Source organism: Lontra canadensis, unplaced genomic scaffold, assembly GCF_010015895.1.
Source record: "Lontra canadensis isolate GAN:19392208 unplaced genomic scaffold, GSC_riverotter_1.0 scaffold1, whole genome shotgun sequence".
Lineage (NCBI taxonomy): Eukaryota > Metazoa > Chordata > Mammalia > Carnivora > Mustelidae > Lontra > Lontra canadensis.
The window spans coordinates 23269723-23296049 of NW_022630995.1; the positions used below are offsets into that span (position 1 = coordinate 23269723).

The following is a 26327-nucleotide window of genomic DNA, read 5'->3' on the forward strand; positions in this document are numbered from 1 at the left end:
TAAGGCAAGTTTACTGGCAACAAATTCCGTTTTTGCTCATCTGAGAAACCATCTCTCCTTCACTTTTGAAGGATAATTTCACAGGGTATAGAATTCTAGGTGGGTGGGTTTTTTTCTCTCAGTACTTTAAATATTCCACTCCACTCTCTTCTTGCTTGCCTGGTTTCTGAGAAGTTGAATGTAATTTTCATATCCGTGTTCCTCTAGAAGTGAAGTCTTTTTTTCACTCTGGTTTCTTTCAGGATTTTTTTTTTTTTAATCTTTTATTGTCTGAGGCTTGAAAATTATGTGTAGGTATAGTTTTTTGGGCATTCATTCTGCTTGTTTTTTTTTGGAACAACTTCCTGGATTTGTGGTTTGGTGTTGGACACAAACTCAGGGAATTTCTCAAGCATTATTTTTTTCAAATATTTCTTCTGTTCATTTCTCTTCTCCTTTTGGTATTCCCATTACATACATACTATACTTTTTGTAGTTGTCCCTGTCATTATTTTTTTTTTTTTTCCCCCTTCTAGTCTTTGTTCTTTTTGCTTTCTGGTTTTGGAGGTTTCTTTTGAGATATCCTCACACTCAGAGATTCCTTCCTCGGCAGTGTTCAATCTACTAATAAGCTCATCAAGGGCATTCTTAATTTCTGTTCCAGTGCTTTGATCACTGTGATTTCCTTGGGTTTTCCTTAAGGAATTTGTCCCTGCTTACATTGCCCATCTGTTCTTACATGCGCTCTACTTTATCTCTTAGAACGGTTACCATACTAAGTATTTTCAACTGCTGCTGCTAAGTCCAAAAAACCCTTTCCTATCTGAGTCTTGTTCTGATGCTTGTCTCTTTAAATTTTTTTTTTTTTTTTGCCTTTGTCTTGTAATTTTTTCCTTGATAGCCAGATAGCTAGGTAAAAGGAACTGCTGTATATAGGCCATTAGTAATGTGAAGGTGGGGTGTTGGAGGAAACTATATAGTCCTATGAACAGGTCTTTTAGTGAGCTTGTACCTCCAGGCACAAAATTACCTGTGCTTTTCAGCCCTCCCCCCTTTATGTGGGAAAAGATGACATAGAATGGACTGAAGTTGGGTATTTCTCTTCCTCCATGTATAAGGCTAGAGCCAGCTGGAGCTGGGGACTTCCCTTCTCCCAGGTCATTTGAGCTCTGGTTAAATAGTTTCTCCTGAGAACACAATTTGTCAGGGGCAGAATATTCTGCCATATTTCAAAATGGATCCTTTCTTTGTCCTTCTGCCAGAAGGACAAGAGGATTTTTCTCTGACGTTCACTGGTAGAACTACAGGAGGTAAAACTCGCAAATATTTGAGGGACTCCCAATGACTGGGAGTTATTTCTCAGACTTAACCCACACTCAGCCTCAAGGAATTTGTCAATTACAGTTCAGTTTTCCCTACCTGGACATTGGTTCCTGTGGATGTTTCAGCTTGTGGGTTTCTGGTCCAGTAAGTTGTGATTCTGTCTTCTCCTGCTGGATCTCTCCAATTGTGGCAGTGGTTTGCCCTGTGACTTACTACTCTTACAGATCTGAGAAGAGTTGATTTTTCAGTTTGTTCAGCTTTTCATTTATTAGAATGGAGAGGTGACTTCCAAGTTTCTTTTGCACAGGACTGGAAATTGGAAATCTGTACCGAATCTTTACATTTGAGAATAACTGATATTTCTACTCTGTTATGTGTTCTTATCTGGACACATGAAACAATTCCCCACTTATTTAGGCCTTCTTTAATATCTTTCAATAGTTTTTATAATTTTCTTCCTAAAGGTCTTTTACATCTTGTATTATTAGCTCAGGCTGCCATAATAAAATACCATAGATTGAGTGGGCTAACAGAAATGTTATTTTCTCAGTTTTGGAAGCTCTAAGTTCAAGATCAGAGTGCCAACATGATTGGATTCTAGAGCTCTTTCTGGCCTGGAAATGGCGGCCTTTTTGCTGTGTCCTCACATGGCAAACAAAGAGCTCCAGTGTCTTCTTATATGGGTACCAGTTCTGCTGGATCACGGCTCTATCTTTATGGCCTCATTTAACCTTAATCACCCCCTTAAAGGTCTTATCCCTAAGACAGTCACACTGTTGGGGGATGTTGGTGGTTAGGGATTCAACAAATGAACTTTGAGAAGGCATAATTCAATATATAGTACAATGTTTTGTTAGATTTAGTCTAAATACTAAATATTTTTGATGCTGTTATATATGGTTCTATTTTTCTTATACTTTTAAGTGTTTTGTGGTAAATGAACATGTAATTAATTTTTGTATATTGATTTTGTAAGACTTTGGTTTTATAAAAATAACATATAACAGACCTAAGAATATAAAATTTTAACTTTTTCTGAAAAAAAAATTTTTTTGAAAATTTCTTTATTTCAGGTTCATTGCCACATGAGTCACATAATTCTCAAAATCTAAATTTATAACTGATCATCACAAGATTCCTTATCCATATACACATTAGTTAGAAGGGAAAACAATTCTGTACAATATTTTAGTAGTTACATGATTTGTAGGCAATAGTGAATTAGTGAAAACTGAAGAACTCCTAATGCCTTACACACAGGATAACCATTGTCAAATACAAGAAACTAGACAATAAAAGAAGACTTTCTGCTCAGTCATAGAAAAATGCTAAAGGCATTTTATGATGAGAGAAATGTTTTAAATTAGTACACAACTTATTGGGCAGATAAAACTGCTACATAAATTGGTACTTTTGCTCTTGAATATTTGTAGTATGGTATTACCCATTTATCTGACATTTAATAATACATAAAGTTCCAAGTCTGGGTTCTCAAAACAGTAACTTGATAATTTTGAATAATGTCTGGTGTACTCAGAGTGCTTTTTTCATTTATCTTTTTCTTCTTTCAGAAGGTTTTAAAATTTTTAAACACTTAAATGATACATTTATTGGAGTCAAAACTTTTCTACCACAATGGATTAAAAAAACTTGTCAAAAGTATGGTTTTGTCACTTTCTGGGCCACTTAATTTGGTGTTCATCCTTTCACATGTCTCTGTTATTACATAGGGCCAAGTGACCACTGTAGCAGGTAGCTCTCGTGTTATTAGTTACACAGATAAGGAAAGCTGTATATAAGCATTCCTCTAACTCAATCTATTGACTTAAAGCAACGGGGCTCCCTAGCACCTAAATCTTTGCTTTTTTTTTTTCATATGTGTGTGCGTGTGTGTGTGTGTGTATGTATGTATGTATACACACATATACATGTGTATGTACACACACATATACATATGTATATATACACACAACAAAATAGTAGACACTCTTTTCATTTATCTCTTCTTTTTTAGTGCGACTGTGCAATGCTAGAACAATAATCTAGAATGTCCTGAATAGTGAATTCCATTGTAACACCAGATCCAGGATAACAGCGAGCTATCAGACCTTCAAAGTGCTTGTATTGGCGTATAAATTCATCTTGCATAGAGTGCCACACTACCTATTATAAAAATGAAAATAAAAGTCATTAAATTATGAATGGAAATATATAATCAAGTGTGTAGAAATAATATCAAGATATATTCTAAGATTTTAGCAGAGGGTAATGGTTAAGGACACGCATCTTTGCTCCTTCGACTTACAAGACACGTGACCTGGAGTATGTTACATTACTGCTCTGGGCCTCAAGTTCCTCATCTGTAAACCAGGATAGTAACAATAATACCTTCCTCATAAGTTTCTTGTGAGGACTAAATGAGTGCATGTATGTAAGGTGCTTACCAGTGTTTGACATGATAAGCACTCATTACATTTTAGCTATTATTATATCTACTACAATATCCAATAGAGATGTGTATATGCACAATTATACGTGGAACTAAGACTAGTAATTAAATAAAATGCAACAGTTAATGCTTACATTTCATTCCAGATGGAAGTTTAAACATTTATCTAAAATGGATGATATAAAACATTGCTTGATGCCATGAAGGATACCAAGATGAGATAGACGGATTATATATATGATTCAGCAGTGGAAACTACTATGTAGATAACTATCAAGGCAGAACCTGATATATACATCGACACATTAGCTAATACGAACAGGTGACATTTATCGAGGCTTACTCTGTATCAGCACAGTACAAAGTGCTTTATATATGTATCATCCTATTTAAGTCTCATGACACCCTGGTGAGAGTGGGTGCTATGACCATCATTACTATCCAGCAGATGAGGGAATATGTTTTTCCAGGAATTTTCCTTGTAAACCCTTAATCTCATAAATCCTGAATCCTGTCACCTTAAGTCTACTTACCGAACAGTATTACACTTTTTGCTTTACATCCTTTAGCTCATGGTATTTCTTCTACCTGCCACTCCTCTCACTTTATCCACATCTATCTGACTTTCAGAGGCCAACAGAAATGCAACAGCCCTCAAAAAGGCTTTGATGATATTGAAATCAGAATTATTCTCACTTATCTCTGGGCCTTCCAGTGTGGTTTATAGAGAAAAATGGCCCCATCTGGGGTTTAAATCTGGCTCCACCATCCATCAGCTGTGAGATCTTGGTCATGTTACTCCACCTTTCTAAGCTTGGATTTTCTCATCTATAAATGGCAATAATAGTAGTGTCTGCTATATGAGAGAGGTATTATTTCCACTTTTCAGATAAGAAAATTGTGGCTCAGAGATGTTAAGTGACTTGCCCAAAGTCATGCAGCTTAATCTGGAGCCACATTATGAACCTGTTTCTAACTCTGGCTCCCATGCTCAGAATCACTCCACTGTAATTATATACTCTACTCCATTTAGTTAATCCCCTCAAATCTCAAGAAACAAACAGAAAGCCTAAAAAAAACCCCTGCCCCAACCCCAAACAAAAGAAAAACAACTCATGCCTCAAAACTATAAAGTAGAAATATAAAGTAAACAGGAATAGCCATATAAACACATTATAAATATTATTCCTTTCTTCCTCATAACGCACTGATCTGGTCTGTACTTTATAGCATTTTATGGAAATTTCCTCCTGTACTAGACTTAGAAAATCTGTAGCCTTTCCAGAGGACTTGTTTGGAGAAAAGCAATATATTTTAAGATGTGCAATCTAGTATGGTTAACAGAAGGAAGCATACCTGAAGTAAGTTTTCCTCTTCACATAAATGTTTATCAACCTTCTTGTAGAGGTTATCTAGACCTTTTTTCACTTCCTTTCCAGGATACTCTTTAATGACTTTACGAAGTTCTTGTTTGTTAAATGCAAGTTGATAGCTTACTTCCTCCTCTCTTATACCTTGTGCTACTCGAGCTTCAACGCCTTCAAAGAAATGCTTCAAGGAAATGAAAAAAGAAGATGTGGAATACATATGCAACGGACTATTATGCAGCCATCAAAGAACAAAATCTTACCATTTGCAACAATGTGGATGAAGCAAGAGTATTATGCTAAGCGAAATAAGTCAGAGAGACAAACACCATATGACTTCACTCATGTGGAATTTAAGAAAAGAACAAATGAACAGAGGGGGCAAAAAGAGAAGCAAACCATAAGAGATTCTTTTTCCCCCTAGGATTTTATTTATTTATTTGACAGAGAGCAAGCAAGTGAGTGAGTGAGAGAGCGTGTACACACAAGCAGGGGCATTGGCAGCAGAGGGACAGTGAGAAACAGGCTCCCCGCCAAGCAGGGAACTCGATGTACGGCTTGATCCCAGGGTGCCGGCATAGTGACCTGAGCTGAAGACAGATTTTTTTTTTTCCCCAAAGGCACATGCTTAACCCACTGAGCCATCCAGGTGTCCCACCATAAGAGACTCTTAACTATGAGAATACACTGAGGGTTGCTGGATGGGAGGTGGGTGAGGGGATGGGACAAGGGGTGATGGGTATTAAGGGAGGGCACTTGCTGTGATGAACACAGGGTGTTGTATGTAAGTAATGCATCATTATACCTGAAACTAATACTATACTGTATGTTAACTGGAATTTAAATAAAAACGTGAAACTACAAAAAAAAGGCAAAATAAATAAAAATAAAAATGTGAAATAAAAGAAATAATGGCTAAGCACTGCTTTTATTGTCACTTAAATTAAAAAGTCCTACTTAGAAAACAGTTTATTTTATTAACTGTATAAAACTCAGAAAATACATAAAAGTACGAAGGATAAAATAACAATTATTTCACTACTCAGAGATAACCAGTGTTAACATTTTAGATTTCCTTCTAATCTTTTTTTTTTTTTTTTTAAAGATTCTATATTTTTACTTTAACATTTTATTATTTAAAAGATTTTATTTATTTATTTGACAAAGAGAGACAGACAGCGAGAGAGGGAATACAAACAGGGGGAGCAAGAGAGGGAGAGGCAGGCTTCCCGCTGAGCAGGGAGCCTGATGCGGGGCTCGATTCCAGGGCCCTGGGATCATGACATGAGCTGAAGGCAGACACGACTGAGCCACCCAGATGCCCCAATATTCTATTTTTGATTCTAATTTTTTAAGTAGTCACTACACCCAGTGTGGGGCTTGAACTCATAACCCTGAAATCAACACTTATATGCTCTACCAACTTAGACAGCCAGGTGCCCCTATTTCTAATGAGTACATAGGTGAGATAATAATATTGTATGTTATATTTTCCATGTAATATTTATTTTTTAAATTTAATTTTAATTTAAAATTTTATTTTATTTTTTTAATTTTTAAAAATATTATGTAATATTTATTTTTTCTGAAGTATAAATTGTAATGGCTATATAATATTCCATCTAATGACTGAACTACAACTTATACATTCATTCCTCCAGTACTGGATATTTAACATTTTTCACTTTTTTTTTTTTAAAGTTGGCAGAATCTACTCAGATTAAAAGAAATTTATTTTAAACACAATTGTCATAAGTATCTTTCATACGCAACTATTTACCCACTTACTGATTACTTTTCGACACAAATTTCTATGACTATAATTCCTCAGTTGAAAAGTATAATTTTAAGTATTCTGAAGATTCTTATAAATTCTCATAAATTGCTTCCCAGGCAAGTTCAAACAATTTATATTTTTGTCAATAGTACAGAAGAGACTGCTATTTACCATATTATCACAATTTAAAGAAATCATTGCATTTTAATGAGTGAAAAAGACTTGTTTCTTTATTTCATAATTCTTTGGCTATAAATGAAGTTAACTTGCTTTTATATGTTTCATAGTATATTCAGAACCCCTGCCCGTTTATACGCTGGGATTTTAGTGGTTGTCTTACTGATTTAAAAAAGGTATCTTATATTTTATATTACTGACTACTGGATTGTTACAAATATTCATCTCAGGTTGTCTCTGAAATATATTTGTTTTTTATTTTATTTTTTAAATTTTTTATATTTGTTTTTAATGCAATTTTATTGATTGGCAAGTCTGTATTTGATCACTATACAATATACTCTTAATACTGAAAAGGCAAACTCCCCCTCTCATTACTTTTTTCTAAAATTTTCTTGGCAATTACTATTTGTTTATTCTTCATTAAATTATTATTATTATGTTTTTGCTAATAATTGTTTTGACAAGTCTATTTCTGGTGCTTTTAGATTTTTGTTTTTATATAAACTTTTAATTGGTTATTATGACATATAGGAAATAAGTTATTTTTTATATTTTTATTTTGAATCCTGTTATTTATTATAGTTTAGTAATTTCAACATATATACCTGTAATTATAATCTTGACTCTCTTTTTCTTTAGAGAGAGAGAGAGTGTGTGTGCATGTGGGCAGGGTTGGGAGGGCAGAGGGAGAGGGAGAGAGAATATTAAGTAGGTTCTACTCTCAGTACAGAACCCGATGCAAGCGCTTGAGCTCATGACCCTGAGATCATGACCTGAGTTGAAATCAAGAGTCAGATGAGCCACCAGGTGCCCTGTTAACTCTCTTTCAATATCTTTTATTTATGTTTTAGGTCTTATTGCATTGGCTAGAGCTTCCACAGCAATGTTAAATATTAAAGGATCTAGCAATGTTTCTGCTTTAAATTTGATTTCACAGGGAATGTCTCTGATGTTGCAGTTAAGTATCACACAGGATTTAGGTCTGAGACAGACCTTTAACCCTAGAGGGAGGGGCAGAGGGAGAGAATCGTCAAGCAGACTCCCAGTGAGTGTGGAGTCTGATGTGGTGCTTGACCTCACAACTCCTGAGATCGTGACCTGAGCCAAAACCAAGTCAGAGGCTCAGCAAACTGAGCTACCCAGGTGCCCCCAAACCATCCTTTCTTAATTTTAGTCAAATATGTTCTGGGGAATAACTCAGTTCAGGAAAGGAAGGGAAAGAAAGAAGCAAAGAAAAAAAATTTTTTGGTTTTTCCTTTCATCTTGATAAAGTTTTTGAAATCTTCATCTGAACTAAGGTTAAAGACCAGCCATTTGTGAGGTATGAAATAGGAGAGTATGGAATAATGGAAAAGCCTAACCTAGGGTTCATTCCCCAGCTTTGCTACTTGCCAGCTGTAACTTCAAGCAAGTATATTTACTTTCAGTTTCTTCATTTGTAAAATGGGTTGATACCACCTTACCCCACGTCACTGTTTACAACAATTAAAAGAAATAATATAGACCATCTAGCAGTATCTTGGTACACTGGAACCTTTGATAACTGGGTCCCTCCTTCCTTATGCTTCCCATCAATGCATGATCAAATTTAGGATAAATGTCTCCTGTTTTTCATATGTAAACATATGTACAGAGGTTCAAAATCAGGAAAATAATACTGAATGAAAATATACTTACATTTAGTTTTTCAAGAGGCTGTCCTAAAGAGTAAATGACATAAGACTGAAGGTGATCTGTGTATTTTTGTTTGGCTTCTTTTTTTTCAGCTTCTAGACATGAGATTTTCAAACGAGAAAGTGTTGCAAAAATATGGTGAAAATTTTCCATCATAACTACATCTCTGGGGGTCTTCTGGCTTTCATTTGCTACTTTCTCCACTAAAATAAAAGAAGAAAATATATAATAATATCCTGACATGAGGATTACCATATTTAGCTATAAAATACTTACATGATTTTTTTTCATTTTTAAGTTTAAGTAGTAAGTACATTTCTGGACCTAAGATATTCTGAAGGGTCTCCATATCCACCTAGCCCTAATATAAAAATCACACTGAAATAGTGTGCAGGGGCACACTGGGTAGCTCAGTGGGTCAAGCCTCTGCCTTCGGCTCAGGTCATGATCTTGGGTCCTGAAATCGAACACCGCATCGGGCTCTCTGCTCAGCAGGGAGCCTCTGACCCCCCACCCCTCTGCCTGCCTCTCTGCCTACTTGTGATCTCTGTCAAATAAATAAATAAAATCTTTAAATAAAATAAAATCGTTATAAAAAATAAAATAGTTATAAACATATAAATGGAAATGTAGCATATAATAAAGGTAGCTTTTCAAATCAGTGGGGGAAATGATGAATTATTCAGAATGCGGTAGGACAACTAGCTGGTCCTTTCGAATACACTAATAAATCTGGATTCCTATTTCCCATTTTCAGCCAAACAAATTCTAAATTGCTCAAGTACTTAAAAATGTAAAAAGCAAATAAACAAATATAATCACAAGTACTAAGGAAAATAAATCTAATTAAAAAAATAATTTTGGGGCTCCTGAGTGGCTCAGCTAGTTAAGCGTCTGCCTTCAGCTCAGGTCATGATCCCAGAGTCCTGGGATGGAGCCCTGCATCGGGCTCCCTGTCAGCAGGGAGACTACTTCTCCCTCTGCCTCCAGCTCCCGCTGCCTGTGCTCTCTCTGTCTCTCTCTGTGCCAAATAAATAAAATCTTACAAAAAATAATTTTGTGATTGCATGATTTTTTTATAGATTATATGTAAACATATGTACAGAGGTTCAAAACTTAGAAATCATAAAAGGAGAGATGAATAAATCTGAGAGGAAATTTCCAAAGCTCTTGCATGGCAAAAGAAAAGAAACTATGAACAAAATCAATTTTAGTCTATTAAGTTGACAAACAATAAAAAGACTGATAATACTTACTAATATTCAGCATTAATGAGATGTGATGAAAACTTTCATCAACAGCCTGGCACATTAAACTCACCTTTCTGTGAGGCAGTCTGGCAAAAGCCTTGAAATATATGCAAACCTTCTGACCTGGTAATTCCATTTCCAGTAATTTACGCCAAGGAAATTATTGGGCAAGAATACAAAAATATATGCAAAAAATTGGAAATAAACTAAATACCTATTAATGAAGATATGATAAATAATGATACAAGGATTATTACTTTCATTAAAAATGATTACAGTCATAATATAAATTGACAAGGAGAGGTATTAGAATTATAGAGTAGCAGGTTCCAAAACAGAGTGTAAGGTATGATAAAAACTTTTATATTCAAGAATACACATACACATATATACAATAGGCACATACATATGAAGGAGAAATACTGAAAAGCTTAGAAGAATAAAAATTAAATTTATCTCTGCCTAATGAAATTACAAATTATTTTTATTTTTTTCTTGATTTTTAAAATCTTTTTTTTTCATTTTGGGGGATGTACAATGAGCATATATTACTTTACGGTCAGACAAAGCAAAGCTACTTTGAATTTAATTTTTTTTTTTTTAAAGTAGGCTCCATACCCAGCATGAAGCCCAACCTGGGGTTTGAACTCATGACCCTGAGATGAAGATCTGAGCTGAGCTGAGATCAAGAGTTGGATGCTTAACCAACTGAGCCACCCAGGTGCCCCAAAGCTACTTTTAATTTTAAAAGAAATACTCCTCAAAATGAATGAATGAATGAACGAATGAATGATCAACCATATAATTTATCCATATAATTTCTCCATCTTTCCCCTAGGCCTGCTTCCACTGAAAATGTTGTATGTGATTGGAAAGATGATTCCACTTCCTGTCAACTGTTTCAGCTTTTAAAGTTCCTGAATATATGCAGTCAGATCATTTATTTCAAACTAAATGGCCCATCATACTGTTTCTGTAACATAATTGTAGGATCTGCCACAGGAAGACCGTAGTTTAGCATTAATCTACCTTACGTGACAGATAAAAAAACCAAGGCCTAAAGAAGTAAGTTGATTTGCTTAATGTTACACAGACATCACTGCCTATCATCTCCCAAAGAGTCTCGCTAAAATGCAAATGTAAAATCTCATTTTTAAATTTTTTAAAAGGGTTGTTTTTTTTTTTGTGATTAAAAAAGGAATTCCAATTTTGCATAGTGATAATCCCATATGAACCCTAAAATAGAAGCGGTTCCTGATGAATATGAATGGGTTTAATATACTGCTTCTTATTTTTTCAGATTCAAGAAATACCTACTTTCAAAAAACTTAAATAAGACTATAGACTATGGAAATAATGAACATATCTATCTCCCAATTTGAGTGACCATAAATAGTGAACCAACCAACCAAAAAATTCTTCAGTACATCACAAAGACTTACCATTAACAAATACTCCTCTGATAAGTTTAGTGTATGCTTTATCTAGATCTCCACGACGCTCAGCATTTTTAAAGATCGATTCTGCAAGTCCAGCAAATTCTTCAAATTCAGCAACAAATGGAAGAATTCCTACTTTACTCTTCTTTGAAATTTTTACTTCTTCCATTTGCCTTATTTGGTTACTCTATAGTTAGGCAGAAAGCAAGAGAGAGAAATAGACAAGCAACTTAGAAACATATAATTATAAGTAAACGTATATATCACAGAGGAAGGGCACAATTTAGTACCTAGAACATTTTCGATGTTTACTAATTACAGATTAATACAATGGGGTAACCAAGAAACACTATTTTTATAGATTAAAAAGAACATACACATATCTTTTTATTGTTGTTGTTAAAGAGGGAGAGAGAGAAAGTGGGGTAGGGGCAAAGGGAGAGAGAGAGTAGCAGGCTTCTCGGCCAGCCCAGAGCAAGACCTGGGGCTCAGTCTCACAACCCTGAGGTCACGACCTGAGACAAAATCAAAAGTCGGAAGTTTTAACCAACTGAGCCAGGCAGGTGCTCCAAATGGACATATATTTTAAGAAAAGGAAGTCGACGGAAAAAGCCAAATTATTTAAAACAAGAAACAATTAAACTTTGTGAAGCTCAAATTTTTGTTTAAAGTGAAAACAAGCAATAAACGATTCTATCATTCATGAAAGGTAAAAAAAAAAAAAGGCGATTGCTCATTTTGGCGTAGAGCAGATACCAGAGCCCACACCGGATTTCTCTGGGTTATTTCTAGTTGAGAATTATAGTTATTTCCAATTCTCATCAGCCTAAAATCTGTGTTTGGACAGACCAGTTCTTTAATTTCTGGATATGAGAACAGAGAGAGAGAACAGGCATTTCCACAATGGATTTATACTATATAAGTACGCTTTGTAACTATCAGTTACTTATCCTACTTATTCTCTATTATTTCAGCAAAGTGCTCGTGTATGATGGTGACAAAGTACAAAAGGGATGTCTCACACAGACAAAACCTAGACGTTTGGTTTAAAAAAAAATCGATGGATTCAGTTACGGTTCTGCGTACTTCTCAGAGGATCTAGATAAGAATTACTCTGTCAAATACTGTTAAGACATTTTTACTTCTATCTAAATCTCATAAATGATTTTTGTGGTGTAACTTGAAAATCATATGATATGTGGGTTAGAAAAGTAATTCTTTGGGGGCACCAAAGAATTGTGTCACTGGGTGGCTCAGTGGGTTAAATCCTCTGCCTTCAGCTCAGGTCATGATCCCAGAGTCCTAGGATCGAGCCCCACATCAGGCTCTCTGCTCTGCGGGGAGCCTGCTCCAACCACCCCCACCCCCCTGCCTCTTGTGATCTCTGTCTGTCATATAAGTAAATAAAAATCTTAAAAAAAAAAAAAAAGGTAATTCTTTGTAGGCTACAGGCATTAGTATTAGAAAGTCCTGGGGAGTACTGTCAACCACTTGATACTATCTTTCCTACTACGGCACACCCATTTTATTGTACTTCACTTTCCTGTACTTCACAGATACTGATTATTTATTTATTTATTTATTAACACAAATTGAAGGTCTGTGGCAACCTTGTATTGGCAAGTCTGTCAGTACCATTTTTCCAACAGCATTTGCTCATTTCATGCCTCCGTGTCACACTGTGGTAACTGGCAACATTTCAAACTTTCTCATTATTGCTATACTTGTTATGGTGCTTTGTGATCAGTGATCTTTTGTTTGGGGTGCCACAAACTGTGCCCATTTAAGCTGGCAACCTTAATCAATAAATGTGTGTATTCTGACTGCTCCATCAACTGGCCATTCTCCCTTCTCTTTCCCTCTCCTTAGGTCCAGACACAATTTTATTCTGAGACACAATATCGACATGAGGCCAATTAAGTGTTCAAGTCAAAGGAAGGATCTCATGTTTCTCGCTTTAAATCAATAGCTAAGAATGATTAAGCTAGGGAGGAAGGCATGTCACAAGCTGACAGGCTGAAAGCTAGGCCTCTTGCACCAAAGTCAAGTTGTAAATGCACCGGAAAGTTCTTGAAAGAAATTAAAAGTGCTACTCCAGTGAACACACAAATGGTAAGAAGGCAAAACAAACTTCTTGCTGATGTGGAGAAAGTTTTAGCGGTCACGATAAAAGATCAAACCGGCCACAACGTTCCCTTAAATCAAAGCCTAATCCAGAGCAAGGCCCTGACTCATTCTGGGAGGGCTGAGAGAGGTGAAGATGTTGAAGAAGGAAAGCTGGCGGCTAGCAGATGTTGGTTCACGAGGTCTGGGGAAAGAAGCCATCTCCAGAACACAAAGTGCAGGGTGAGGTAGCACGTGCTGATGGAGAAGCTGCAGCAAGTTCCCCAGAAGACCCAGCTGAGAGAATTCATAAAGGTGGTCACACTAAACAACAGATTTTTATGAAGACAAAACAGCTTTCCGTTGGCAGAAGATGCCACCTGGGACTTTCATAGCCAGAGAGATTATCAATGCCTGCTTCAAAGCCGCAGGGGACAGACTGACTTGTTATGGGCTAATGCATCTGGTGACTTTAAGTTGAAGCCAATGTTCATTTATCATTCCAAAAATCCTAGGGCCCTTAAGAATTATGCTAAATTTACTCTGTTTGTGCTCTATAAACAGAACAAAACCTGGATGACAGCTCATCTTTTTATAACATGATTTACTATTTTAAGCTCACTGTTGAGACCTAGTACTCAGAAAAAAATACTCCTTTCAAAATATGACAGCTTATTGACAATGCACCTGGCCACCCAAGAGCTCTGACGGATATGGACAATGAGATTAATGCTATTTACGTGTTTGCTAACACAACATCCATTCTGGAGCCCGTGAATTCAGGAGTCATTTCAACTTCCAGGTTTCATTATTTAAGAAAAGTATTTTATAAGGCTAAGCTGCCATAAATAGTGATTCCTCTGGTGTATCTGGGAAAAACAAAGTGAAAACCTTCTGGAAAGGATTAACCATTCTAAATGCCACTAAGAACATTTACGCTTCATGGGAAGAGGGCAAAAGTATAATATGAACAGGATTCTAACCCTTACAGAGGACTTTGAGGGGTTCACGACTTCAGTGGAGGAAGTAACTGCAGCAGATGTGGTAGAAATGGGGAAAGAACTGGAATTACGAGTGAAGTCTGAAGATATGACTGAATTGCTACAATCTCATGATAAAACTTCACTAGATGAGGAGTTGCTTCTTAGGGGTGAGTCAAGAAGGTGGTTTCTTGAAATAGAACCTATTCCCGGTGAAGATGCTATGAAGAATGTTGAAATGGCAACAGATTTAGAATATTACATAAACTCAGTTGACAAAGCAGTGGGTGGGTAATATGCTGTGGGTAATATGTTACTGAACAGCTTTGCGTGCTATAGAGCAACAGAAAAGAAGAGTCGATTCATGGGGCAAACTTCCCTGTTGTCTGATTTTAAGAAACTGCCACAGCCACCCTAACCTTCAGCAACCACCACCCTGATCAGTCAGCGGCCAAAAACACGGAGTCAAGAACTTTCATCAGCAAAAACCTTAGAACTCGCCGAAAGCTAAGATGATGGTTAGTATTTCTTAGCAATAAGGTATTTTTAAATTAAGTTATGGACACTGTTTTTTAGGCAAAATGCTACTGAACCCTAACAGATTACAGCATGATAGTATGATAAATACACAGTATGATAAACATAACTTTTATGTACTTTTATGTACATATAAACAAAACTTTTATATGTACGGGGAAACCACAAAATTCATCGGAATTCACTTTATTTCAATAACTTGCTTCATTATGATTCTCGCTTTACTGCGAGAGCTTGGGCCAACTGAGCCTCAAGATTTTCTGAGGTATCCATGTGTTCCATTTCATCGGTATCGATAACTGTGAAAAGTAAAAAATGGATGCAGCAGAGAGGGTAGTGTAAGACTGCAGGTGCTGGAACCAGACGGTCTGGGTATGCATATTAATTCCATCACTTTTTACTGCTGACCTGGGCAAAGTAACATAACCCCTCACAGAGTCTACTTAATGTAGGAGGAAGGACAGTGTCAAGTTTAGGTGACATAAAGTGTGCAAGGTGCTCAGACCAGTGCCTGATACCCAGGAAGCACTAATTTATGAACGCTGGTCTACAGTAGTTATTAAGCTGCATGAAGATTTTTGGCATTTAAAGGCACAGGATAGAATTATAGCCTGAATATACTTAAACATCAACAGGAAATATTCTAAATGACGGTTGTCTGTTCTGGCATTGTAACTGGTAGAATAGAAACAACACATTTGTTTAAGAAAAGAGCCATCGGGGGTACCTGGGTACCTCAATCAGTTAAGCAACAGATTCCTGGTTTCAGCTCAGGTCATGATCTCAGGGTTGGGAGATCGCCTTTCGCCTTGCGCTGGCCTCCGCACTGGCCGTGGAGACTGCTTAAGATTCTCTCCCTCTCCCTCAGCCCCTTCCCCCCAGCTTGCATACACGTGCATGCTTTCACTCTCTCAAAACAAAGCCATCGGTGAACTAAATCTTACACAAATAAAATTTCTCTCAAGCTCAACTCATATGTTATTTGCAGCTGACTGCTCAACACAGAGGTTATTCAGGGATTAAGACTAGAACTTGGGTGCGAGGCACAGATCACTGAATTACTTATCCGTCCTCTCTGCCCATGGCAATGTAACCAAATCATAACATTCTCAAAGGTTTAAGAGGGCAAGTCCACATCACTATAGTGTGAAGAATCCTGAAAAACAAATTGAGTGCAGATAAGAATGTATGGGACTGCAGAGCTTACCTTGGTAGTACTTAGTATGTCACTTACTTTCTAACTTTAGTTTTAGCTTGGGCTGGGCTAGCTTTCTTAGTCCTGTTCTTTGAAGAACAGCAGGTGCTCTGAGCTTAGCCACCAGATGAAAGAGCCAAACCTGATGCTATCTGTTCCACTTTCTGCAGCCATCTGACATTCATGCTTTTGGCTCAATACAAACAGGTCCATTTATTACCTTTTCAAGGTACACCTTAGAGTCTAATCTTGTCCCAAATACCAAAATACAACTTACTGAGTAATATAACTTACTGAGTACATACTACCCAGTAATATAACTTACTGAGTACATACTACCCATCAGACACTGAGAAGACATGAGTTAAAATAAGAGAGAGATGTCCCTTTAGTGAGAAAAGACAGATCCTTTAGAAATGCTTGTAATTTTATGAGAAATACATGTAATTTTATGAGAAAATATTGAGTTCATACCTTTGTCTAAGTTCACTTACTTTGTTTTTCCACTATTCGGTCTTGAGAATAACATGAACGTTGTTTAAAAAACTATTATGAATTATTACCACTGGCGGCAACAGCAGCACCACCATTATGAGTGATGAGTTAGTACGTGTCACTTCTGTGTAAGGCAGTGTGCTAATAAGCACATCATATGAAGCCACCTCTATATTTACCTGACACTCCATCCTATGCTTTTAACAATTATGTTCGGTTGGACTGACAGGTGTTACACAGAGCTATATTTTACTAATAAAAGCAACAAAGCCTTCAGAGTCTGGAAATGTAGAGTCCTCATGACTTAGTGTTCCTGCTGCATCACATGGGACTCATGATCTCAGCCGTTGGCAGCTCTTCCTTTGCCCTTTGCTCCCAGCTCGCGGTCAGACCCTCTGGGTTGAGCATCGCTGCTGGAGAAGCTGGGAGAGGCAAGAGGTCTAAAGTGGTCAAATTCTATAATATTTCAAATGTCAAGTGAAGTCATGTGGTAAGAAAAGAGGATTAACAAGCCTATTGAGGCGACATTTAAGTTTCTATAATGAACATAGATTGCCTTTATATTTTAAAAAGTCAATAAATATTGTTTTTCAAAAGTACAGAAGTGATGTGGATTTTAACTGCCCTTAATGTTTTTATCTCCTATTGTTTTATGGATATTCAAGAGCTGGATATGACTTAGAAGTTACACAGTAGAAATATTCAAATGATAGACATCCACTTTTATATACTAACTACATTAATAAAATCAAGCTTTTATTTTAGAACCTGGCCCTACCCAATTCATACCTACAAGCTTACCAAAACCTAGACAAAATAAAATTATTAATGATTTTTCTTTCCTATAGAACATGATGATTGCTGGAAGTTATTATAAGAACAATGTATTCTCTATTTTTTTAAGGCATTTAAAAAATTAAAAAAAAACTTTTTTTATTAACATATAATGTATTATTAGCCCCAGGGGTACAGGTTAAGGCACTTTAAAATTTTATTTATTTATTTTTTTAAAAAAGGGTTTTTGTTTTTTTTTTTAAAGATTTTATTTATTTATTTGACAGAGAGAGATCACAAGTAGGCAGAGAGGCAGGCAGAGAGAGAGGGGGAAGCAGGCTCCCTGCTGAGCAGAGAGCCTGATGTGGGGCTTGATCCCAGGACCCTGGGATCATGACCTGAGCCAAAAGCAGAGGCTTAACCCACTGAGCCACCCAGGCGCCCCAAGGCATTTTTTTAAAGGTTTATTTATTTATCTTGGCAGGCAGAGGGCAAATGGGGAGGGAGAGGGACAAAGAGGCTTGCACTGAGCACAGAGCCCAATGTGGAGCTCCATCTCAGGTCCCTGGGATCATTACTTGAGCAAAAACCAAGAGCTGGACACTTGACTGACTTCGTCACTCAGGTGCCCCAAAGAACAATGTATTCTTAAAATACAACAATATGATTATTAATTAAAACTCTCAATCTAGCAAACTAATAAACCTAATTAAATAATTTAAAGAATCAATTAAAATGATCCAATTATTAATTTTCTTATCAGTATATTTTAAGAACAACAACAATAAATCCAAATGAGAGTTTCAGTTGTTTCATGGGACCTATGGTCACCAATCAGTTAAATGAGATTTCAGTTACTTAGTGGATCTCTCAAGCAGCTGCTGCCTCTATGCCACTTACTCCAGAATTTGCCAAGACTCACACACAGGGGAGAAGGGCAGCTAGCTGGCACAGTAGCAATCCCACGAACTCTGTGCCTGTGAACTGCAGCCCACACTCTGCTTCAGGGCTTTGAGGGATGTGAACAGTAGACACTCAATGGAAAACTGAAAATCCCTCTCTCTCTTTTTTAATTATTGTGTTGTGTTAGTCACCATACAGTATATCATTAGTGTTTGAAGTACTGTTCCGTGATTCATTATTTGCGTATAACACCTAGTTCTCTCTCTCTCTCTCTTTTTTTTAAGATTTTATTTCTTTGACAGACGGAGATCACAAGTAGGCAGAGAAGCAGGCAGAGAGAGAGGAGGAAGCAGGCTCCCTGCTGAGCAGAGAGACTGATGCAGATCCAGGACCCTGGGAACATGACCCGAGCCGAAGGCAGAGGCTTTAACCCACTGAGCCACCCAGGCGCCCCACACCCAGTTCTCTCTTGATTTAAATACATTTACCTGTTTTTTGCAATGATTAGAACTCTAAGTTATTTAAAAAAACAAAAAAACAAAAAACAACTTACAATGCATTTGTCAAAGTTCCTTTTGACAGTCACCAAAACATTTCCCAACGTAGTACTCAGAAAAGAAGCAGGGTCCACATTCTGTGCAGTCCACACATGATGGCTCATTTTGACAAGCATGTAGAGGGAGTTAAAGCTATCAATTTTGTCTCCTAATGCAATCAGGTTGTTCAGTTCTGGCTCAATGCAGCGAAATATTTTAATCATCATCTGACGGATCATATCTTTCCTGTTCAGGAAACAAACAAAATATGGGAATTGATTATAGGTTTCATATCTTGATCTTTAACTTTAATCCACTGCAGATATACAAAATGACTAAAATTTCACATTTTAATGAAAAACGTCCAGATAGGATGAACTAATTTTCTACAGCAGTTTCCAACATAAAAATATTTTTTGAAGTTTTATTACTCAAAATATAACTTCATGTCATTTATAAAGCTGGATCCTGAAATGTGCTTTGTAATTCCTGAGAAATACCCTACAATTCAAATGCTACTTCTTAGCAGCAAACACTAAACTGATTGCACTTTTTTGTGATTACGAGCCAAAAAGAGCTGAAGGGTCAGACAACAGGACCAATTTTAACTGAGTAAGACGTTTGAGAAGGCATTGGGCACACATGTCAGTGCTCTGAGTGCTGTCACATCACCAGAATCATCTGGCTCCTCACCGACCAGCACCCCTTGAGGTTCAATTTTAAGTGTCCCCCTCCCCAGATAAACAACAGATATTAACAAACACATACTCGGATGAGACAGGTGGTGGCACGCCAGCATTATGTTGCCGGGATAATGTTCCTCCATCTAGGTCCTCTGCTTCAGTCTGCAAAAATTATTCGGGTACTTTACATAATAAAAGACCAACAATTTGACTAGCTTATATAGCAAAAGCCTGCTCAGTCCTAAAATTCCTAGGAGAGAATACATTATGAAAAATAATGATTTTTAAAGGCAGTACTTTTGATAAAACCACATAACTTAGTATGTTTAAGAATGGTTAGGAAATGTTTTGTTCTTAGATTTTATCTGAGAATTACTGTGGGCTGAGAAGATGTGCCTGTGTGTATGCATATGAGGGGAAAGCAGGGACAGAGAAGGTACCGGAGGCTCAGAGGGGGAGGGAAGCTCAAAAAAACAGAAACAACTTTTAAGAAAGAATTTTAAAAATTAAAGAATTTCATCAATCGTTTAAATAAAACTTTGGCATTTAAAAAATGTTATTAAAAATTCTTAAGAGAGGCTAACAAATAAGTAAATTTACTATCAACATCACCTAGAACAACAAATTCATTTTATGATTGCTTTTTATATATTGGTTCTGTATATTAAGATGACCTTACTTTTTTTCAAGTAAGCTTTATGCCCAACATGGGGCTCAAACTTATGGCCCAGAGATCAAGAGACACATGCTCTATCAACTGAGCCAGCGAGCCGCCCAAGATGACCTTAATTTAAAAATCACTTTATTTGTATTGTGCTTTTAAGTTTTTCAAAATATTGCAACAGCATCTCATTTTATTTTCTTACATTTATGCCACCTGAGAGGCATGCTGAACAGTTATTATTCATTGTACAGATGAGGAAAACTGGGGATTAAATAATTGGTTTAAGGTCTCATACCTAGTTAGTAACAAAGGCATAGGAAAGGTTCAGATTTGGGGCCTGGTTCTTTCTTCTTTTTTTTGTTAGACCTTGTTATACACACTCATATATCTTTTTCTTTTGAAAATTGTATTTTTTCTTGGTGACTACTAAAATGCTAAAATTTCCTTTTGAAGAGTATTTTTTACAAAGTAAATTCAGACATTTCCCTCTTACTAATTTAGAGGCTATTTAGGTCTAAGACAATTTGGAGTATTGTCTTAGACCTAAATGTCTGGAGTAGCCAACTATCACTGTTTTCATTATCTTGTGGTATGACAAAAATTACTGAAAAAATCCTTGCATTGTAAATTTTTTCTTTTTCTGTTCTGATGTTGAAATTCTGACAATAAATTAATTAGGCTAATTATACTACTGATTATAAATATTAGCCAACAAATAAATGTGAACCATACCATAGTTCCAGGCATACTTTGATGTTGCTGTAGTTTGAAAAATTTACTTATGAAGTCCTGTTCTGCCAGACACAAGGGCTCTAGTTCACTTAGTACCTGTTCAAAGATCTGAAGAAAACAAAAATGAACTGCACCAAACGCATAAAAACATCTTCTACATTTAATTCACTTTTCTGGAAAGATCATAGATGCTTTACGTATAATCTCAACAGAATCCCAAAAGAAACTATTCCAAGATTGATAGGACGATGCAGATGTATTAAGGCTTAACAGGGCCAGACACACCTAAAATAAAACTCAAAATAATTATTCACTTGGAATCTGGAAAGAGGAACACAGAGACAAACTTTTTAAACTTAATGCATTGCAGAGAACAGTTTAGCTTCATGCAAGCTGTTATTTCCACTTTACTTTGAAGTTTGGCTCAAGGAACTTAAAGATACAAGCTCTTAATGATTTATAATAAATTCTAATAAAGTTGTTATGTCAATGAATTGATAATACACATTTCAGTTGCCATTTGAATAGTATTTTTTTTTTCAGATTCAGAATTCAAAAGATACGGTTAATTCAGAGAGCCAACATAGCCCAAATCCTGGAACACACTTAAAGCAATAACAAACTGCTATTAGAAAACAAATGTTCGTGTTTAAGACATACTTGTTACATTATTTTACCTTATCAAATTTGGTCCTGTCGGCAACATCGAGATCAGAGGCAGACATGTTTCCCATATCCAACAAAGAAGATGACTGAGATCTGCGATTCCCTGAACTCTGAACGCTGAGTTTATTTAGACTAGAAGTAGATCCAGTTAATTTCCCAGAACTTCCATGAAGACCTAAGAAATAATAAAACTTTGAAAGTTGTGACCTTCATGAATAAAAGACCCATAGTGTGAATGAGGGATCTCGCCTACTGTCTTCGTATTCAGTGCTCATATCAGTTATCACACAAGCCGACCACATGGGCTGTGCGGTAGCGTGTCCTGCTCTCTCATTAACATTTGTGTCCTATTCTTGAGCATACTGTAAGGAGTAGCAAAAACTACACAGATTTACAGAATAGGACCAAAAGCGGTCTTAAGGATCGCATGATCTATACCCTACCCAGTACCACCAAAGTTGCCTAGTATTTCTAGGCTAAAGTAGATGAAGATTTCCTTCCTGAGTTACTCAAAAGATATAAATATGGATGAAGGCCAATGACTCCTTGGTGTACTAGCTATGATGTCTTTTTTATTTTTATTTTTTAATGACTTTTTTCTTTCTGAAGAAAATGGCCATATCCCATTATTACATGCCTCCACATTAAATGAAAATATTGGGTTGAACCAAACAAAACTGCCAATATGCCATCATTCTTGCCGTACAAAAAGCAGATTACATATGATGCAACTTAACACATTCCTGAATCCAGAAACTGTCTTTACAGTAAGTGAACTGATTATCTACCGCTCTTTAAAAACTAAACAAATGAAGAGAAAAAAAAACACCTGAAAACTTGCTATACTTAAAAAAAAATTATATGTAATATATACATCATGAACTGCATAATATGAGACATCTTTGAGGAAAAATGAGAACAATGTGGCTGGACAATATTCTATATCCATCAAGGAGTTAAAGGCTTCCATTTTTACAAGAAAATGTAATATTTTTATTCAGAATTAAATATAAACAATGAATAATTTTTTAAATTTTCTAAAATATTTCTCAGTTAACCTATACTATTTGCTGATGGTCAGAAGGGACAGAGGAAGATATAATAAGGACAATTAAAGATACACCTTGGTTTCATTACGCAAAAATCTGACCATATTTGTAAGAATTTTTATAGTTTCTAAACAAAGCCTGAAAACAGAAGTTTAATGGTTAAGCCTTTTCATAATTTCTGATTACCCACCATATATTTTGAATTACATTTCTTGAATGTAGCCATACCACTACCATCATGCTGGTTTTCTTCCACCGAACCTGGCAACTCAGAGCAATCAATATTTTTGGATGTAACTTTTTTCAAGACAAAAAACTAATTTCTAGACATTAAACAAACATGCATTGAGAATACCTACTAATACACTAAGCATACTCACTCTCTGTTTCCTGTTTGACAGCACTTTCTTTTCGAGGCAGTGTAGCTGTGATGGATTAGGTTGCAAGCATCAAAGACAAAGACAAGTTAATAAACTGCAATTTGCACAAACCATGCACAAGAGGAAGTTAAAGCTCTAGTTTAAAAGACACATGCAAAGAACCATGAGCATCAAGTAACAAGAGGTATGCAATGTATGTTTAGTTGGTCAGCTACTGTTTGATAAATTCTGAGAGAAAAAACTTTACTGGTCTAATGTTTGTTTTTACTCAAATAGGCAAAAATGTCTGTATTTGTCGGCCCCTCCCCCAACACTTTTAAGTGATTTTTTTTTTTTTTTTTTTTTTTTTAAGTTTATGGAGCTAGTGCGCTTAAAATTTAAAAGACTACATTTGTAAGTTTTGGTTTCTGGAAAAAAAACAGTTCAAGTAAAAGTGTTTTTAAAATTTTTTTAAAGTCATTTTATTTTATTTTATTTTAATCATAAGTGTACCCTTTAATCCCCAGCCCCTATTTCACCCATCCCCCCACCCACCTGCCCTCTGGGGACCCTCAGTTTGTCCTCTATAGTTAAGTGTCTGTTTCTGGATGTCTCTCTCTTTTTTTCCTTTGCTCATTCGTTTTGTTTCTTAAATTCCACATACGAGTGAGATCATATGGTCAAGTAAAAATTTAATAAAGTGGAAATTTATTAGAATGAAATTGCAGACTTAAATATTAAACACATCAACATTCTCGCTCCCTGAAAAGTCCTGAGAGGAGTCTCCACTGTACTGAATAATGTTATGACCACATCTGATAAAAAATTACATGGTTGGGGTGTTAAAATCATTTCAAAATATCAACCTGAACTACTTAGTAGCTGGCTTTATGAACACCTAGAATGAAAATTAGATATCAAAAGACTAATTATCAGGAGATGGGTGGATGGAAGGCTTAAAGCCAAAGGAACAGGTTTAATATAGGAATCTGAGTTCTTTTGGGATCATTTGGCATTTCTTTTATTCTAAAACTTCTCTCTATATAATATTTATTAGATCAATTGTAGAGATCATCTTGTGAAACATTCTCAACTCAAATTAGAAGTTAATGTGAAAGGTAAAGAAAGAATTTATAGAAAGAAAGAGAAAATTAAAGAATATAACTATAACCTAGAAATAATTTAAATACAGAGAACAATGTATCAAACTGTCACCATCCCTACCAAACTTCGAGGCAAAAGCCCAAGTAAAAGCTACTGACTTGTCATACCAGGGATATGTACATCTTTACAGCCCTAGCTATGTGGAGCTTAAGAAGAATGAAACACCAACGCTAGAGATTTAAGTGGTAAGCAGGGATTGTGCTGGATCAACTAGTGGGCCAAGCTGAACAGTACCTCCTAGTGGCCTTAAGGTGTCACTATACTAAGTTCACCCGTTTCAGAGCAAAGCCTGAACTTTATACACCTTTTTTTTTTTGTACCCAATAAGGAATACAGAGTTACTAAAAGTGCCAATTAATAATGATTTGGGGCTCATCAAAGACTATATTATTTATCAGCGACAAGCAATATTCAGGCAACTTTTTTTTTTTTTTGTAAAGTAGGCTCCACACTGGGCATGGAGCCCAATGTGGGGCTTGAACTCATGAACCTGAGATCAAGACCTGAGTTGAGATGGAGGGCTGGATGCCTAACCTACTGAGCCACCTAGGCGCCCCTTCAGGTAACCTTTTAAGTATCTTTAAATAATCCCCATTAGACTGTAAACTTCATGAGGTAGGGTCTTTGGTTATTGTTGCATTCTCAGTACTTAGCAGTGCTTATTATATAATAACCAGTATTTATTAAATGAATTTTCTAGCCAGCACTGAATTTAGTCTTGTATTCAAGACTCCTTTTGGAATCAACAAGATTCTTAGTTTACTGGAACAACACAGATTGAAAAACAATTTTGACATACCACTATTAAAATTTTGGAATGTTAAATACAAGGGAGGCAGTAATTATATAAATGCATATGTTAAGGGCCTAAAATAATATGCATGTGTGTGTTGTGTTATCTTAGCTATAGAAAGAAAAAATCAGTGATTTAAAAAATAATTTCTAAATTTCTTTGCCTGCCATTTCATTAAGTATATTTGTAGAACATAAGGGGAAAAAGTCCACCAAAGTATTATTCTTGGGGAGAAAATTCTATGCCTCTGAGTTTATCAAGGTAAACCTATTAATTAAAAAAGGCAATCACCTACTAAAGACCTTATTACAAAGAAAAGATGTCTGTTGGTATTTCAACATTATTCTGAATGACCTGAGCTAAAGTGATGTTAAAGTTGAGTCAAAGTGATTCAAAAAGAGAGTATTCCCCTGAATCTTTATAATATTGACTATACATTTCTGACCTTCTATTCTTATTAGCATCTATGACCCAGAATTTTCAGAGCAAGTAAAAAACAAAACAAAATTAGGGGTGCCTGGGTGGCTCAGTGGGTTAAGGCCTCTGCCTTCGGCTTGGGTCATGATCCCAGGGTCCTGGGATCGAGCCCCGAATCAGGCTCTCTGCTTGATGGGGAGCCTGCTTCCCTTCCTCTCTCTCTGCCTGCCTCTCTGCCTACTTGTGATCTCTTTGTCAAATAAATGAATTAATTCTTTAAAAAAACAAAACAAAATTAGATTTTATTTATAATTACTTCATTTTGATTCATGGACAAGTTATCTTTCTAAAATTTCAGGTATCTATTTTAATTATATTACTATTAAAAGTTGATTTAAACACAATTTGAATGAAAAGATATTTTAAAAATTTTCACTCTACCTTATTTAGAATTTAAATCATCTGTTTAAACTTGTCTTCTGAATTCTGTTTACTATTTAGTTTTTCTTCTTTTGTAGTTGATGTTATCAAGATAACTGAAACTATGATTTTCTGGTGCTATCAACCATCACAAATGACTCTCCTGCTATTATTTTATACATAGGAAGAAATGTGATTTTAATGCTATTTTAGAACTATAAAAGTACCTTCTAAACTTCTAATTTAAAACTATTTTAAACAAGATAATTTAAGAACTTCCCAGGAGGGAGAAAAAGAAAAAAATTAATTTTCAGGTTAATGCAATGATACCATTAAGATAGTGTTGTACTTGTTTTAAATTACATTTTTGTTATGTCATTTATCTCAATGTGAATCTTAGGCTTGATAAACTATTATGA

General features: G+C 35.9%; 1 protein-coding gene across 8 annotated transcripts in view; it reads right to left on the reverse strand.

Moving 5' to 3' along the window:
* Window positions 1–3308: 3308 nt before the first annotated feature.
* The window catches only part of EXOC1 (exocyst complex component 1), a 56467-nt gene continuing 33448 nt past the window's right edge, over window positions 3309–26327 (reverse strand). For 4 of the 8 annotated variants that reach the window (XM_032851253.1, XM_032851257.1, XM_032851274.1 and 1 more), the window contains 9 exons: window positions 23136–23180; window positions 21718–21881; window positions 21041–21148; window positions 19730–19806; window positions 18979–19207; window positions 11442–11625; window positions 8753–8952; window positions 5108–5302; window positions 3309–3465 (listed from right to left, as the gene is read on the reverse strand). In XM_032851253.1, coding sequence (XP_032707144.1) covers window positions 3313–3465; window positions 5108–5302; window positions 8753–8952; window positions 11442–11625; window positions 18979–19207; window positions 19730–19806; window positions 21041–21148; window positions 21718–21881; window positions 23136–23180 — 1355 coding nt within the window. In that variant the 3' untranslated portion in view covers window positions 3309–3312. The remainder of the gene's footprint in view (window positions 3466–5107; window positions 5303–8752; window positions 8953–11441; window positions 11626–18978; window positions 19208–19729; window positions 19807–21040; window positions 21149–21717; window positions 21882–23135; window positions 23181–26327) is intronic. The other 4 variants (XM_032851262.1, XM_032851268.1, XM_032851301.1 and 1 more) reach the window with 1 other exon arrangement.